Here is a 12,803-nt window from a genome sequence, read left to right on the forward strand (position 1 = left end):
CAGGGTTTCATCATCAGTCTGTAACAGTGTTGTGGTAGTCCAGTCCAGGGTTGTGGTAGTCCAGGGTTTCATCATGTTAGTCTGTAACAGTGTTGTGGTAGTCCAGTCCAGGGTTTCATCATGTTAGTCTGTAACAGTGTTGTGGTAGTCCAGTCCAGGGTTTCATCATGTTAGTCTAACAGTGTTGTAGTCCAGTCCAGGGTTTCATCATCAGTCTGTAACAGTGTTGTGGTAGTCCAGTCCACGGTTTCATCATGTTAGTCTGTAACAGTGTTGTGGTAGTCCAGTCCAGGGTTTCATCATGTTAGTCTAACAGTGTTGTAGTCCAGTCCAGGGTTTCATCATCAGTCTGTAACAGTGTTGTGGTAGTCCAGTCCACGGTTTCATCATGTTAGTCTGTAACAGTGTTGTGGTAGTCCAGTCCAGGGTTTCATCATGTTAGTCTGTAACAGTGGTGTGGTAGTCCAGTCCAGGGTTTCATCATGTTAGTCTGTAACAGTGTTGTGGTAGTCCAGTCCAGGGTTTCATCATGTTAGTCTGTAATAGTGTTGTGGTAGTCCAGTCCAGGGTTTCATCATGTTAGTCTGTAATAGTGTTGTGGTAGTCCAGGGTTTCATCATCAGTCTGTAACAGTGTTGTGCTAGTCCAGTCCAGGGTTTCATCATGTTAGTCTGTAATAGTGTTGTGGTAGTCCAGTCCAGGGTTTCATCATGTTAGTCTGTAACAGTGTTGTGGTAGTCCAGTCCAGGGTTTCATCATGTTAGTCTGTAACAGTGTTGTGGTAGTCCAGTCCAGGGTTTCATCATGTTAGTCTGTAATAGTGTTGTGGTAGTCCAGTCCAGGGTTTCATCATGTTAGTCTGTAACAGTGGTGTGGTAGTCCAGGGTTTCATCATCAGTCTGTAACAGTGTTGTGGTAGTCCAGTCCAGGGTTTCATCATGTTAGTCTGTAACAGTGTTGTGGTAGTCCAGTCCAGGGTTTCATCATGTTAGTCTGTAATAGTGTTGTGGTAGTCCAGTCCAGGGTTTCATCATGTTAGTCTGTAACAGTGTTGTGGTAGTCCAGTCCAGGGTTTCATCATGTTAGTCTGTAATAGTGTTGTGGTAGTCCAGGGTTTCATCATCAGTCTGTAACAGTGTTGTGGTAGTCCAGTCCAGGGTTTCATCATGTTAGTCTGTAACAGTGTTGTGGTAGTCCAGGGTTTCATCATGTTGGTCTGTAACAGTGTTGTGGTAGTCCAGTCCAGGGTTTCATCATGTTAGTCTGTAACAGTGTTGTGGTAGTCCAGTCCAGGGTTTCATCATCAGTCTGTAACAGTGTTGTGGTAGTCCAGTCCAGGGTTTCATCATCAGTCTGTAACAGTGTTGTGGTAGTCCAGTCCAGGGTTTCATCATCAGTCTGTAACAGTGTTGTGGTAGTCCAGTCCAGGGTTTCATCATGTTAGTCTGTAACATTGTTGTGGTAGTCCAGTCCAGGGTTTCATCATGTTGGTCTGTAACAGTGGTGTGGTAGTCCAGGGTTTCATCATGTTAGTCTGTAACAGTGTTGTGGTAGTCAGTCAAACCCTGGTCTAAACCACTGATATACATGGTTTTTATTCAGATATGGTTGTTAACCCACTTACACAAAGGGGTCATAAACATGTTTTTGTAGTATAATTGTGCTCTACCATGCAGTGTTGTCCAGAGGGTTAGAAAAACAGACAACAAAGACGTTTCCATGGACACACCTGTACTCTGTTTAATGTACATCATGGTAGGTAAAGACGTTTCCATGGACACACCTGTACATCATGGTAGGTAAAGACGTTTCCATGGACACACCTGTACATCATGGTAGGTAAAGACGTTTCCATGGACACACCTGTACATCATGGTAGGTAAACTCAGACCAAGTGGACGTACCCCGGTGCCTCTACCCCAGTGCGAACAGTGAGCGCACCGGGGTTGTCCAGAGCGAAGCAGGGATGAACATAGCGTTGGAAGCTACAGTAGAAGGTGTAGAGGTGTTGTTCTAGCTCCACGTTGAAGAAGGACAGGATCCCTCTCTCATAGTTCAGACTGAGCCCTATCCTCACAGGGTTCACCGTTATCCGGATGTCTGGGCTCCAGCCGCTGTGGAGGAACTCGTACTTGTGTCTGGAGAGGGGAGACAGAATGGGGGAGACAGAATGGAGGAGGGAGGGAGGGAGGGAGAGACAGAATGAGGGGGAGACAGAATGGAGGGAGGGAGAGACAGAATGGAGGGAGGGAGAGACAGAATGGAGGGAGGGAGAGACAGAATGGAGGGAGGGAGAGACAGAATGGAGGGAGGGGGAGACAGAATGGAGGAGGGAGGGAGGGGGAGACAGAATGGAGGAGGGAGGGAGGGGGAGACAGAATGGAGGAGGGAGGGAGGGGGAGACAGAATTGAAGAGGGAGGGAGGGGGAGACAGAATTGAAGAGGGAGGGAGGGAGGGGGAGACAGAATGGAAGAGGGAGGGAGGGGGAGACAGAATGGAAGAGGGAGGGAGGGAGGGGGAGACAGAATGGAAGAGGGAGGGAGGGAGGGGGAGACAGAATGGAAGAGGGAGGGAGGGAGGGGGAGACAGAATGGAAGAGGGAGGGAGGGAGGGGGAGACAGAATGGAAGAGGGAGGGAGGGAGGGGGAGACAGAATGGAAGAGGGAGGGAGGGAGGGGGAGACAGAATGGAAGAGGGAGGGAGGGAGGGGGAGACAGAATGGATGAGGGAGGGAGGGAGGGAGGGGGAGACAGAATGGATGAGGGAGTGAGGGAGGGGGAGACAGAATGGAAGAGGGAGGGAGGGAGGGGGAGACAGAATGGAAGAGGGAGGGAGGGAGGGGGAGACAGAATGGAAGAGGGAGGGAGGGAGGGGGAGACAGAATGAGGGAGGGGGAGACAGAATGGAAGAGGGAGGGAGGGGGAGACAGAATGGAGGGGGAAGGGGGAGACAGAATGGAGGGGGAAGGGGGAGACAGAATGGAGGGGGAAGGGGGAGACAGAATGGAGGGGGAAGGGGGAGACAGAATGGAGGGGGGAGGGGGAGACAGAATGGTGGAGGGAGGGGGAAGGGGCGACAGAATGGTGGAGGGAGGGGGAAGGGGCGACAGAATGGTGGAGGGAGGGGGAAGGGGGAGACAGAAGGGAGGGGGAAGGGGGAGACAGAAGGGAGGAGGGAGGGGGAGACAGAATGGAGGAGGGAGGGGGAAGGGGGAGACAGAAGGGAGGAGGGAAGGGGGAGACAGAATGGTGGAGGGAGGGGGAAGGGGGAGACAGAAGGGAGGAGGGAGGGGGAAGGGGGAGACAGAAGGGAGGAGGGAAGGGGGAGACAGAAGGGAGGAGGGAGGGGGAGACAGAATGGAGGAGGGAGGGGGAAGGGGGAGACAGAATTGAGGGGGAAGGGGGAGACAGAAGGGAGGAGGGAAGGGGGAGACAGAAGGGAGGAGGGAGGGGGAGACAGAATGGAGGTGGGAGGGGGAAGGGGGAGACAGAAGGGAGGAGGGAGACAGAATGGAAGTAATGTCATTTAGAAAATGATGGTTCTATGTGACTTGTTACACATCATACTTCTATATACACACTGGCCAGTTTATTAGGTACACCACCACGTTCACAACTGGTTCTCTCCTACAGACAGTGAGTCACGTGGCCGTGGCTTGCTATGTAAATCAGGCAGAGACATTGTTACTGTTCGATTCAACGTTAGAATGGGCAGAACGAGTGACCTATGCGACTGAGCGTGGTGTGATCGTCGGTTCCCGGGCACGCCCGATCCAGTAGCTCAGAAACAGCCTCCTGGGCTGCGGCCGTCCTGTGAGCGAAAACAACCAGTTGATGAGAGAGGTCGAAGGAGAATGGTGCAAGCTAACAGGCGGGCCACAAACGGACAAAGAACGGCATCTTGGAACACACAACTCGTTGGTCCTTGTCATGGACGGGCTGTTGCAGCAGACGACCACACCGGGTTCCACTCACATCAGCTAAAAACCAGAAGCAGCAGCTCCAGTGGGCAGGTGATCACAGGACAGTTGAGGAGTGGACAAACATTGCCTGGTCCAACGAATCCCAGTTCCTGTTGTGTCATGCTGATGGCAGAGTCAGGATCTGGCCTAAGCAGCAGGCTGGTGGTGTACTGGTGTGGGGAACACATTAGGTCCCTTGATACCAATTGAGCAACGATTGAATGCCATACCCCAAATAATTCAGACTGTTCTGTGGGGGGAAAAGGGTCCGACCTGGTACTAGATGGGTGGTACCTAATAAACTGGCCACTGAGTGTACAGGATATAGAAGAAGAAGAATGTGACAGGAAGTCGTACTTGCGTCTGGATGGAGATGGAATGGAAGAGAGGGGAGGAAGGGGGGAGACTGATGTCATTAAGACCATACAATGTTATGTGACTTACACTTAACTCATTCATAACATGTAGCCTACAGACATGGTATGTCGGTGTTGTGATAACATAAGTAACGATACAATCATTTTAGCAGACGCTTTATAGCGACATAAATTTAAAAGATTTCTGGAAGGTTTTCCCGGATACAGATTAGACCCGTCCTGGACAAAACATCATTACCAATTGAGAATCTCCCTTGAACATAACCTTTTAGCCCAGGCCTAGTCTTCATCTCTGTCAGGGAAACAAACCCTTAGGCTTCCTGGTCCCAGATCAACGCTATGAAACCCGGACCAATAATGTCACAGTAAATTACTACATGAGACCCTTGATGCAGGAATCAAATGGTGTTGTACCTGTAGCTTACACTAACAGAACCATGGGGAGACAGTATGTACATCCTCAACCCAACACTAACAGAACCATGGGGAGACAGTATGTACATCCTCAACCCAACACGGTATCTTAAACTAACAGTACCATGGGGAGACAGTATGTACATCCTCAACCCAACACGGTATCTTAAACTAACAGTACCATGGGGAGACAGTATGTACATCCCCAACCCAACACGGTATCTTAAACTAACAGTACCATGGGGAGACAGTATGTACATCCTCAACCCAACACTAACAGAACCATGGGGAAACAGTATGTACATCCTCAACCCAACACTAACAGTACCATGGGGAGACAGTATGTACATCCTCAACCCAACACTGACAGTACCATGGGGAGACAGTATGTACATCCTCAACCCAACACTAACAGTACCATGGGGAGACAGTATGTACATCCTCAACCCAACACGGTATCTTAAACTAACAGTACCATGGGGAGACAGTATGTACATCCTCAACCCAACACTAACAGTACCATGGGGAGACAGTATGTACATCCTCAACCCAACACGGTATCTTAAACTAACAGTACCATGGGGAGACAGTATGTACATCCCCAACCCAACACTAACAGAACCATGGGGAGACAGTATGTACATCCTCAACCCAACACTAACAGAACCATGGGGAGACAGTATGTACATCCTCAACTCAACACTAACAGTACCATGGGGAGACAGTATGTACATCCTCAACCCAACACTAACAGTACCATGGGGAGACAGTATGTACACCCTCAACCCAACACTAACAGTACCATGGGGAGACAGTATGTACATCCTCAACCCAACACGGTATCTTAAACTAACAGTACCATGGGGAGACAGTACATCCTCAACCCAACACGGTATCTTAAAATAACAGTACCATGGGGAGACAGTATGTACATCCTCAACCCAACACGGTATCTTAAACTAACAGTACCATGGGGAGACAGTACATCCTCAACCCAACACTAACAGTACCATGGGGAGACAGTATGTACATCCTCAACCCAACACTAACAGTACCATGGGGAGACAGTATGTACATCCTCAACCCAACACGGTATCTTAAACTAACAGTACCATGGGGAGACAGTACATCCTCAACCCAACACTAACAGTACCATGGGGAGACAGTATGTACATCCTCAACCCAACACGGTATCTTAAACTAACAGAACCATGGGGAGACAGTACACCCTCAACCCAAAACTAACAGTACCATGGGGAGACAGTATGTACATCCTCAACCCAACACGGTATCTTAAACTAACAGTACCATGGGGAGACAGTACATCCTCAACCCAACACTAACAGTACCATGGGGAGACAGTATGTACATCCTCAACCCAACACGGTATCTTAAACTAACAGTACCATGGGGAGACAGTATGTACATCCTCAACCCAACACGGTATCTTAAACTAACAGTACCATGGGGAGACAGTACATCCTCAACCCAACACTAACAGTACCATGGGGAGACAGTATGTACATCCTCAACCCAACACGGTATCTTAAACTAACAGAACCATGGGGAGACAGTACACCCTCAACCCAAAACTAACAGTACCATGGGGAGACAGTATGTACATCCTCAACCCAACACGGTATCTTAAACTAACAGTACCATGGGGAGACAGTACATCCTCAACCCAACACTAACAGTACCATGGGGAGACAGTATGTACATCCTCAACCCAACACGGTATCTTAAACTAACAGAACCATGGGGAGACAGTACACCCTCAACCCAAAACTAACAGTACCATGGGGAGACAGTATGTACATCCTCAACCCAACACGGTATCTTAAACTAACAGTACCATGGGGAGACAGTATGTACACCGTCAACCCAACACTGTCACTGGGCCAAATAAAACCCTTTTACTGCCAAAGAGAGGATTAGCAGGGGATATGAGAAGTGTGTATTGTCAGGTTCTGCGTAGGCAGTAGGTGCTCTCTCTCTCTCTCTCTCCCTTCTCTCTCTCCTCTCACACACACTTTGAGGTGGTGGTGTTTCATGTTGAGATGTCTCAGTGAATGATCTCCTAGTAAAGAGACAGTTCCACAGTCCTGTTTAGTGCCAGGAATAGTAGAGTTGCTATGGCAACAGCAGCTATAAGGTAACAGTATTCTATGGGCTTTTTCACAGGAATGAAAAACAACTTGACTTGTCACTTCTGCCTCAGAAAAGGTTTAGGAGGCGAAATGTGAGAAGAAGCGAGCCAAGCGCTTCAGGAAGGGGAGAGATATATTTTAACGACCAAAAATCTCCTTGGCTGGCCTACTTTTCAGACCGTGTGTGGTAATGGTGGACCCTGTGGGAAGACAAGCATACATTTCCCTCTGGGAAGCCATGCAGTGGTAGTGGTGAGTCAGCTGAATTTAAAACACAGCCAGGAGTCAGCCCTCTAGAACAGTGTTTTACCAACTCCCAGTCTGTCCAGGAGTCAGCTGAATTTAAAACACTGCCAGGAGTCAGCCCTCTAGAACAGTGTTTTACCAACTCTCAGTCTGTCCAGGAGTCAGCTGAATTTAAAACACCGCCAGGAGTCAGCCCTCTAGAACAGTGTTTACCAACTCCCAGTCTGTCCAGGAGTCAGCTGAATTTAAAACACCGCCAAGAGTCAGCCTTCTAGAACAGTGTTTACCAACTCCCAGTCTGTCCAGGAGTCAGCTGAATTTAAAACACCGCCAGGAGTCAGTCCTCTAGAACAGTGTTTACCAACTCCCAGTCTGTCCAGTAGTCAGCCCTCTAGAACAGTGTTTTACCAACTCCCAGTCTGTCCAGGAGTCAGCCCTCTAGAACAGTGTTTTACCAACTCTCAGTCTGTCCAGGAGTCAGCTGAATTTAAAACACCGCCAGGAGTCAGCCCTCTAGAACAGTGTTTACCAACTCCCAGTCTGTCCAGGAGTCAGCTGAATTTAAAACACCGCCAGGAGTCAGTCCTCTAGAACAGTGTTTACCAACTCCCAGTCTGTCCAGTAGTCAGCCCTCTAGAACAGTGTTTTACCAACTCCCAGTCTGTCCAGGAGTCAGCCCTCTAGAACAGTGTTTACCAACTCCCAGTCTGTCCAGTAGTCAGCCCTCTAGAACAGTGTTTTACCAACTCCCAGTCTGTCCAGGAGTCAGCTGAATTTAAAACACCGCCAGGAGTCAGCCCTCTAGAACAGTGTTTACCAACTCCCAGTCTGTCCAGGAGTCAGCTGAATTTAAAACACCGCCAGGAGTCAGTCCTCTAGAACAGTGTTTTACCAACTCCCAGTCTGTCCAGGAGTCAGCTGAATTTAAAACACCGCCAGGAGTCAGCCCTCTAGAACAGTGTTTTACCAACTCCCAGTCTGTCCAGGAGTCAGCTGAATTTAAAACACCGCCAGGAGTCAGCCCTCTAGAACAGTGTTTACCAACTCCCAGTCTGTCCAGGAGTCAGCTGAATTTAAAACACCGCCAGGAGTCAGTCCTCTAGAACAGTGTTTACCAACTCCCAGTCTGTCCAGTAGTCAGCCCTCTAGAACAGTGTTTTACCAACTCCCAGTCTGTCCAGGAGTCAGCTGAATTTAAAACACCGCCAGGAGTCAGCCCTCTAGAACAGTGTTTACCAACTCCCAGTCTGTCCAGGAGTCAGCTGAATTTAAAACACCGCCAGGAGTCAGTCCTCTAGAACAGTGTTTTACCAACTCCCAGTCTGTCCAGGAGTCAGCTGAATTTAAAACACCGCCAGGAGTCAGCCCTCTAGAACAGTGTTTTACCAACTCCCAGTCTGTCCAGGAGTCAGCTGAATTTAAAACACCGCCAGGAGTCAGCCCTCTAGAACAGTGTTTTACCAACTCCCAGTCTGTCCAGGAGTCAGCCCTCTAGAACAGTGTTTTACCAACTCCCAGTCTGTCCAGGAGTCAGCTGAATTTAAAACACCGCCAGGAGTCAGCCCTCTAGAACAGTGTTTTACCAACTCCCAGTCTGTCCAGGAGTCAGCCCTCTAGAACAGTGTTTTACCAACTCCCAGTCTGTCCAGGAGTCAGCCCTCTAGAACAGTGTTTTACCAACTCCCAGTCTGTCCAGGAGTCAGCCCTCTAGAACAGTGTTTTACCAACTCCCAGTCTGTCCAGGAGTCAGCCCTCTAGAACAGTGTTTTACCAACTCCCAGTCTGTCCAGGAGTCAGCCCTCTAGAACAGTGTTTTACCAACTCCCAGTCTGTCCAGGAGTCAGCCCTCTAGAACAGTGTTTTACCAACTCCCAGTCTGTCCAGGAGTCAGCCCTCTAGAACAGTGTTTTACCAACTCTCAGTCTGTCCAGGAGTCAGCTGAATTTAAAACACCGCCAGGAGTCAGCCCTCTAGAACAGTGTTTACCAACTCCCAGTCTGTCCAGGAGTCAGCCCTCTAGAACAGTGTTTTACCAACTCCCAGTCTGTCCAGGAGTCAGCCCTCTAGAGCAGTGTTTTACCAACTCCCAGTCTGTCCAGGAGTCAGCCCTCTAGAACAGTGTTTTACCAACTCCCAGTCTGTCCAGGAGTCAGCCCTCTAGAACAGTGTTTTACCAACTCCCAGTCTGTCCAGGAGTCAGCCCTCTAGAACAGTGTTTTACCAACTCTCAGTCTGTCCAGGAGTCAGCTGAATTTAAAACACCGCCAGGAGTCAGCCCTCTAGAACAGTGTTTACCAACTCCCAGTCTGTCCAGGAGTCAGCCCTCTAGAACAGTGTTTTACCAACTCCCAGTCTGTCCAGGAGTCAGCCCTCTAGAACAGTGTTTTACCAACTCCCAGTCTGTCCAGGAGTCAGCCCTCTAGAACAGTGTTTTACCAACTCCCAGTCTGTCCAGGAGTCAGCCCTCTAGAACAGTGTTTTACCAACTCCCAGTCTGTCCAGGAGTCAGCCCTCTAGAACAGTGTTTTACCAACTCCCAGTCTGTCCAGGAGTCAGCCCTCTAGAACAGTGAAAGGCCCTGTTTGAGGACTCAAAATGTTCCCTTTTTCTTGTTGTGATTGTAGTGTGTTGGGGGCCTCAGTCTGTGCAGGCTTGTGTTTCAAACCAGAACACACACGCCGGATTCAACTATCAACTTCTCCTCTGGGTCATTCAGATGGGATTGTGTGGGGCTAAAACAAATCATCGTAAAACTGACTATCCTACCGATCCTTGACTTCGGCGATGTCATTTACAAAATTGCCTCCAACACTCACAAATCACAAATTGGATGCAGTCTATCACAGTGCCATCCGTTTTGTCACCAAAGCCCCATATACTACCCACCACTGCGACCTGTATGCTCTCGTTGGCTGCCCCTCGCTTCATATTCGTCGCCAAACCCACTGGCTCCAGGTCATCTATAAGTCTTTGCTAGGTAAAGCCCCGCCTTATCTCAGCTCACTGGTCACCATAGCAATACCCAGCCGTAGCACGCGCTCCAGCAGGTATATTTCACTGGTCACCATAGCAACACCCACCTGTAGCACACGCTCCAGCAGGTATATTTCACTGGTCACCATAGCAACACCCACCTGTAGCACACGCTCCAGCAGGTATATTTCACTGGTCACCATAGCAACACCCACCTGTAGCACGCGCTCCAGCAGGTATATTTCACTGGTCACCATAGCAACACCCACCTGTAGCACGCGCTCCAGCAGGTATATTTCACTGGTCACCATAGCAACACCCACCCGTAGCACGTGCTCCAGCAGGTATATTTCACTGGTCACCATAGCAACACCCACCCGTAGCACGTGCTCCAGCAGGTATATTTCACTGGTCATCCACAAAGCCAACACCTCCTTTGGCCGCCTTTCCTTCCAGTTCTCTGCTGCCAATGACTGGAACGAACTGCAAAAATCACTGAAGCTGGAGACTTATATCTCCCTCACTAACTTTAAGCACCAGCTGTCAGAGCAGCTCACAGATCATTGCACCTTTACATAGCCCATCTTTAAATAGCCCATCCAACTACCTCATCCCCATATTGTTTTTATTTTTTTGGTCCTTTGCACCCCAGTATCTCTACTTGCACATTCATCTTCTGCACATCTATCACTCCAGTGTTTAATTGCTAAGTTGTAATTACTTCGCCCCTATGGCCTATTTATTGCCTTACCTCCCTTATCTTACTTCATTTACACACACTGTATATATACTTTTTCTATTGTGTTAATGACTGTATGTTTGTTTTATTCCATGTGTAACGCTGTGGTGGTGTTTGTGTCGCACTGCTTTGCTTTATCTTGGCCAGGTCGCAGTTGTGAATGAGAACTTGTTCTCAACTGGCCTACCTGGTTAAACAAAGGTGAAATAAATTAATACAAATTACAACAGGTTGAGAATCGCTTGTGTAACCTATCAAAGCAGTCCGTTACCTGGAGGGAGGACAGGTTGGTTCCTTCCCGGTAACAGTTAGTGATAGCTAGGTTAGAGGGTTAGGTCAGTGTTAGGGATTCTCACCTGGACGGGTTGGTTCCTTCCCGGTAATAGCTAGGTTAGAGGGTTAGGTTAGGGATTCTCACTCGGATGGGTTGAGTTTAGGATTGAACAGGGATGTGGACATTAAGCTGGGGTTAGGGGCCATGCACCAGGATGTGTTGGCTCCTCCCAGGTAAGAGTTAGTGATAGGTTAGGGGTCAAGGAAGGTTATGGGTTAAGGTTTCTCACCTGGATGGGGTGAGGACATGTCTCATGCACCAGGATGTGTTGGCTCCTCCCAGGTAAGAGTTAGTGATAGGTTAGGGGTCAAGGAAGGTTATGGGTTAAGGTTTCTCACCTGGATGGGGTGAGGACATGTCTCATGCACCAGGACATGTTGGCTCCTCCCAGGTAAGAATTAGTGATAGGTTAGGGGTCAAGGAAGGTTATGGGTTAAGGTTTCTCACCTGGATGGGGTGAGGACATGTCTCATACACCAGGACGTGTTGGCTCCTCCCAGGTAAGAATTAGTGATAGGTTAGGGGTCAGGTAAGGTTATGGGTTAAGGTTTCTCACCTGGATGGCGTGAGGACATGTCTCATGCACCAGGACGTGTTGGCTCCTCCCAGGTAGGAGTTTCTCTGAGTATCTTCATAGGCCACTCCAATCCTGTACTCTGTGTCCTCGTCCAGTTCCACCTCCCAGTAATGTCTGCCTCTCACAGGGATCAGGTCCCCTAACACAGCTACACACCTGGACCAAACACACAGGCATACAATATACACTATCAGAGGGAGGAGACACACCTGGACCAAACACACACGCATACAATATACACTATCAGAGGGAGGCGACACCTACACACACCTACACAGCTACACACCTGGACCAAACACACAGGCATACAATATACACTATCAGAGAGAGGAGACACACCTGGACCAAACACACACGCATACAATATACACTATCAGAGGGAGGAGACACAGCTGGACCAAACACACACGCATACAATATACACTATCAGAGGGAGGAGACACAGCTGGACCAAACACACACGCATACAATATACACTATCAGAGGGAGGAGACACAGCTGGACCAAACACACAGGCATACAATATACACTATCAGAGGGAGGCGACACCTACACACACCTACACAGCTACACACCTGGACCAAACACACAGGCATACAATATACACTATCAGAGAGAGGAGACACACCTGGACCAAACACACACGCATACAATATACACTATCAGAGGGAGGAGACACAGCTGGACCAAACACACACGCATACAATATACACTATCAGAGGGAGGAGACACAGCTGGACCAAACACACACGCATGCAATATACACTATCAGAGGGAGGAGACACAGCTACACACCTGGACCAAACACACACTATACACTATCAGAGGGAGGAGAAACACCTGGACCAAACACACACTATACACTATCAGAGGGAGGAGACACACCTGGACCAAACACACACGCATACAATACACACTATCAGAGGGAGGAGACACAGCTACACACCTGGACCAAACACACACTATACACTATCAGAGGGAGGAGACACACCTGGACCAAACACACAGGCATACAATATACACTATCAGAG

At 49.0% G+C, this 12,803-nt stretch overlaps 1 protein-coding gene across 6 annotated transcripts in view; it reads right to left on the bottom strand.

The window, feature by feature from the left end:
• Window positions 1-727: 727 nt before the first annotated feature.
• LOC110517106 (fibronectin type III and SPRY domain-containing protein 2) overlaps window positions 728-12,803 on the bottom strand; it is a 49,883-nt gene continuing 37,807 nt past the window's right edge. For all 6 annotated transcript variants that reach the window (XM_036963384.1, XM_036963385.1, XM_036963386.1 and 3 more), the window contains exons 13-14: window positions 11,752-11,928; window positions 728-2,138 (exon numbers count right to left, since the gene is read on the bottom strand). In XM_036963384.1, the coding sequence (XP_036819279.1) occupies window positions 1,886-2,138; window positions 11,752-11,928 (430 nt within the window). In that variant the 3' untranslated portion in view covers window positions 728-1,885. The remainder of the gene's footprint in view (window positions 2,139-11,751; window positions 11,929-12,803) is intronic.

The sequence above is a fragment of the Oncorhynchus mykiss genome, chromosome 26 (genome assembly GCF_013265735.2).
Source record: "Oncorhynchus mykiss isolate Arlee chromosome 26, USDA_OmykA_1.1, whole genome shotgun sequence".
Classification (NCBI taxonomy): domain Eukaryota; kingdom Metazoa; phylum Chordata; class Actinopteri; order Salmoniformes; family Salmonidae; genus Oncorhynchus; species Oncorhynchus mykiss.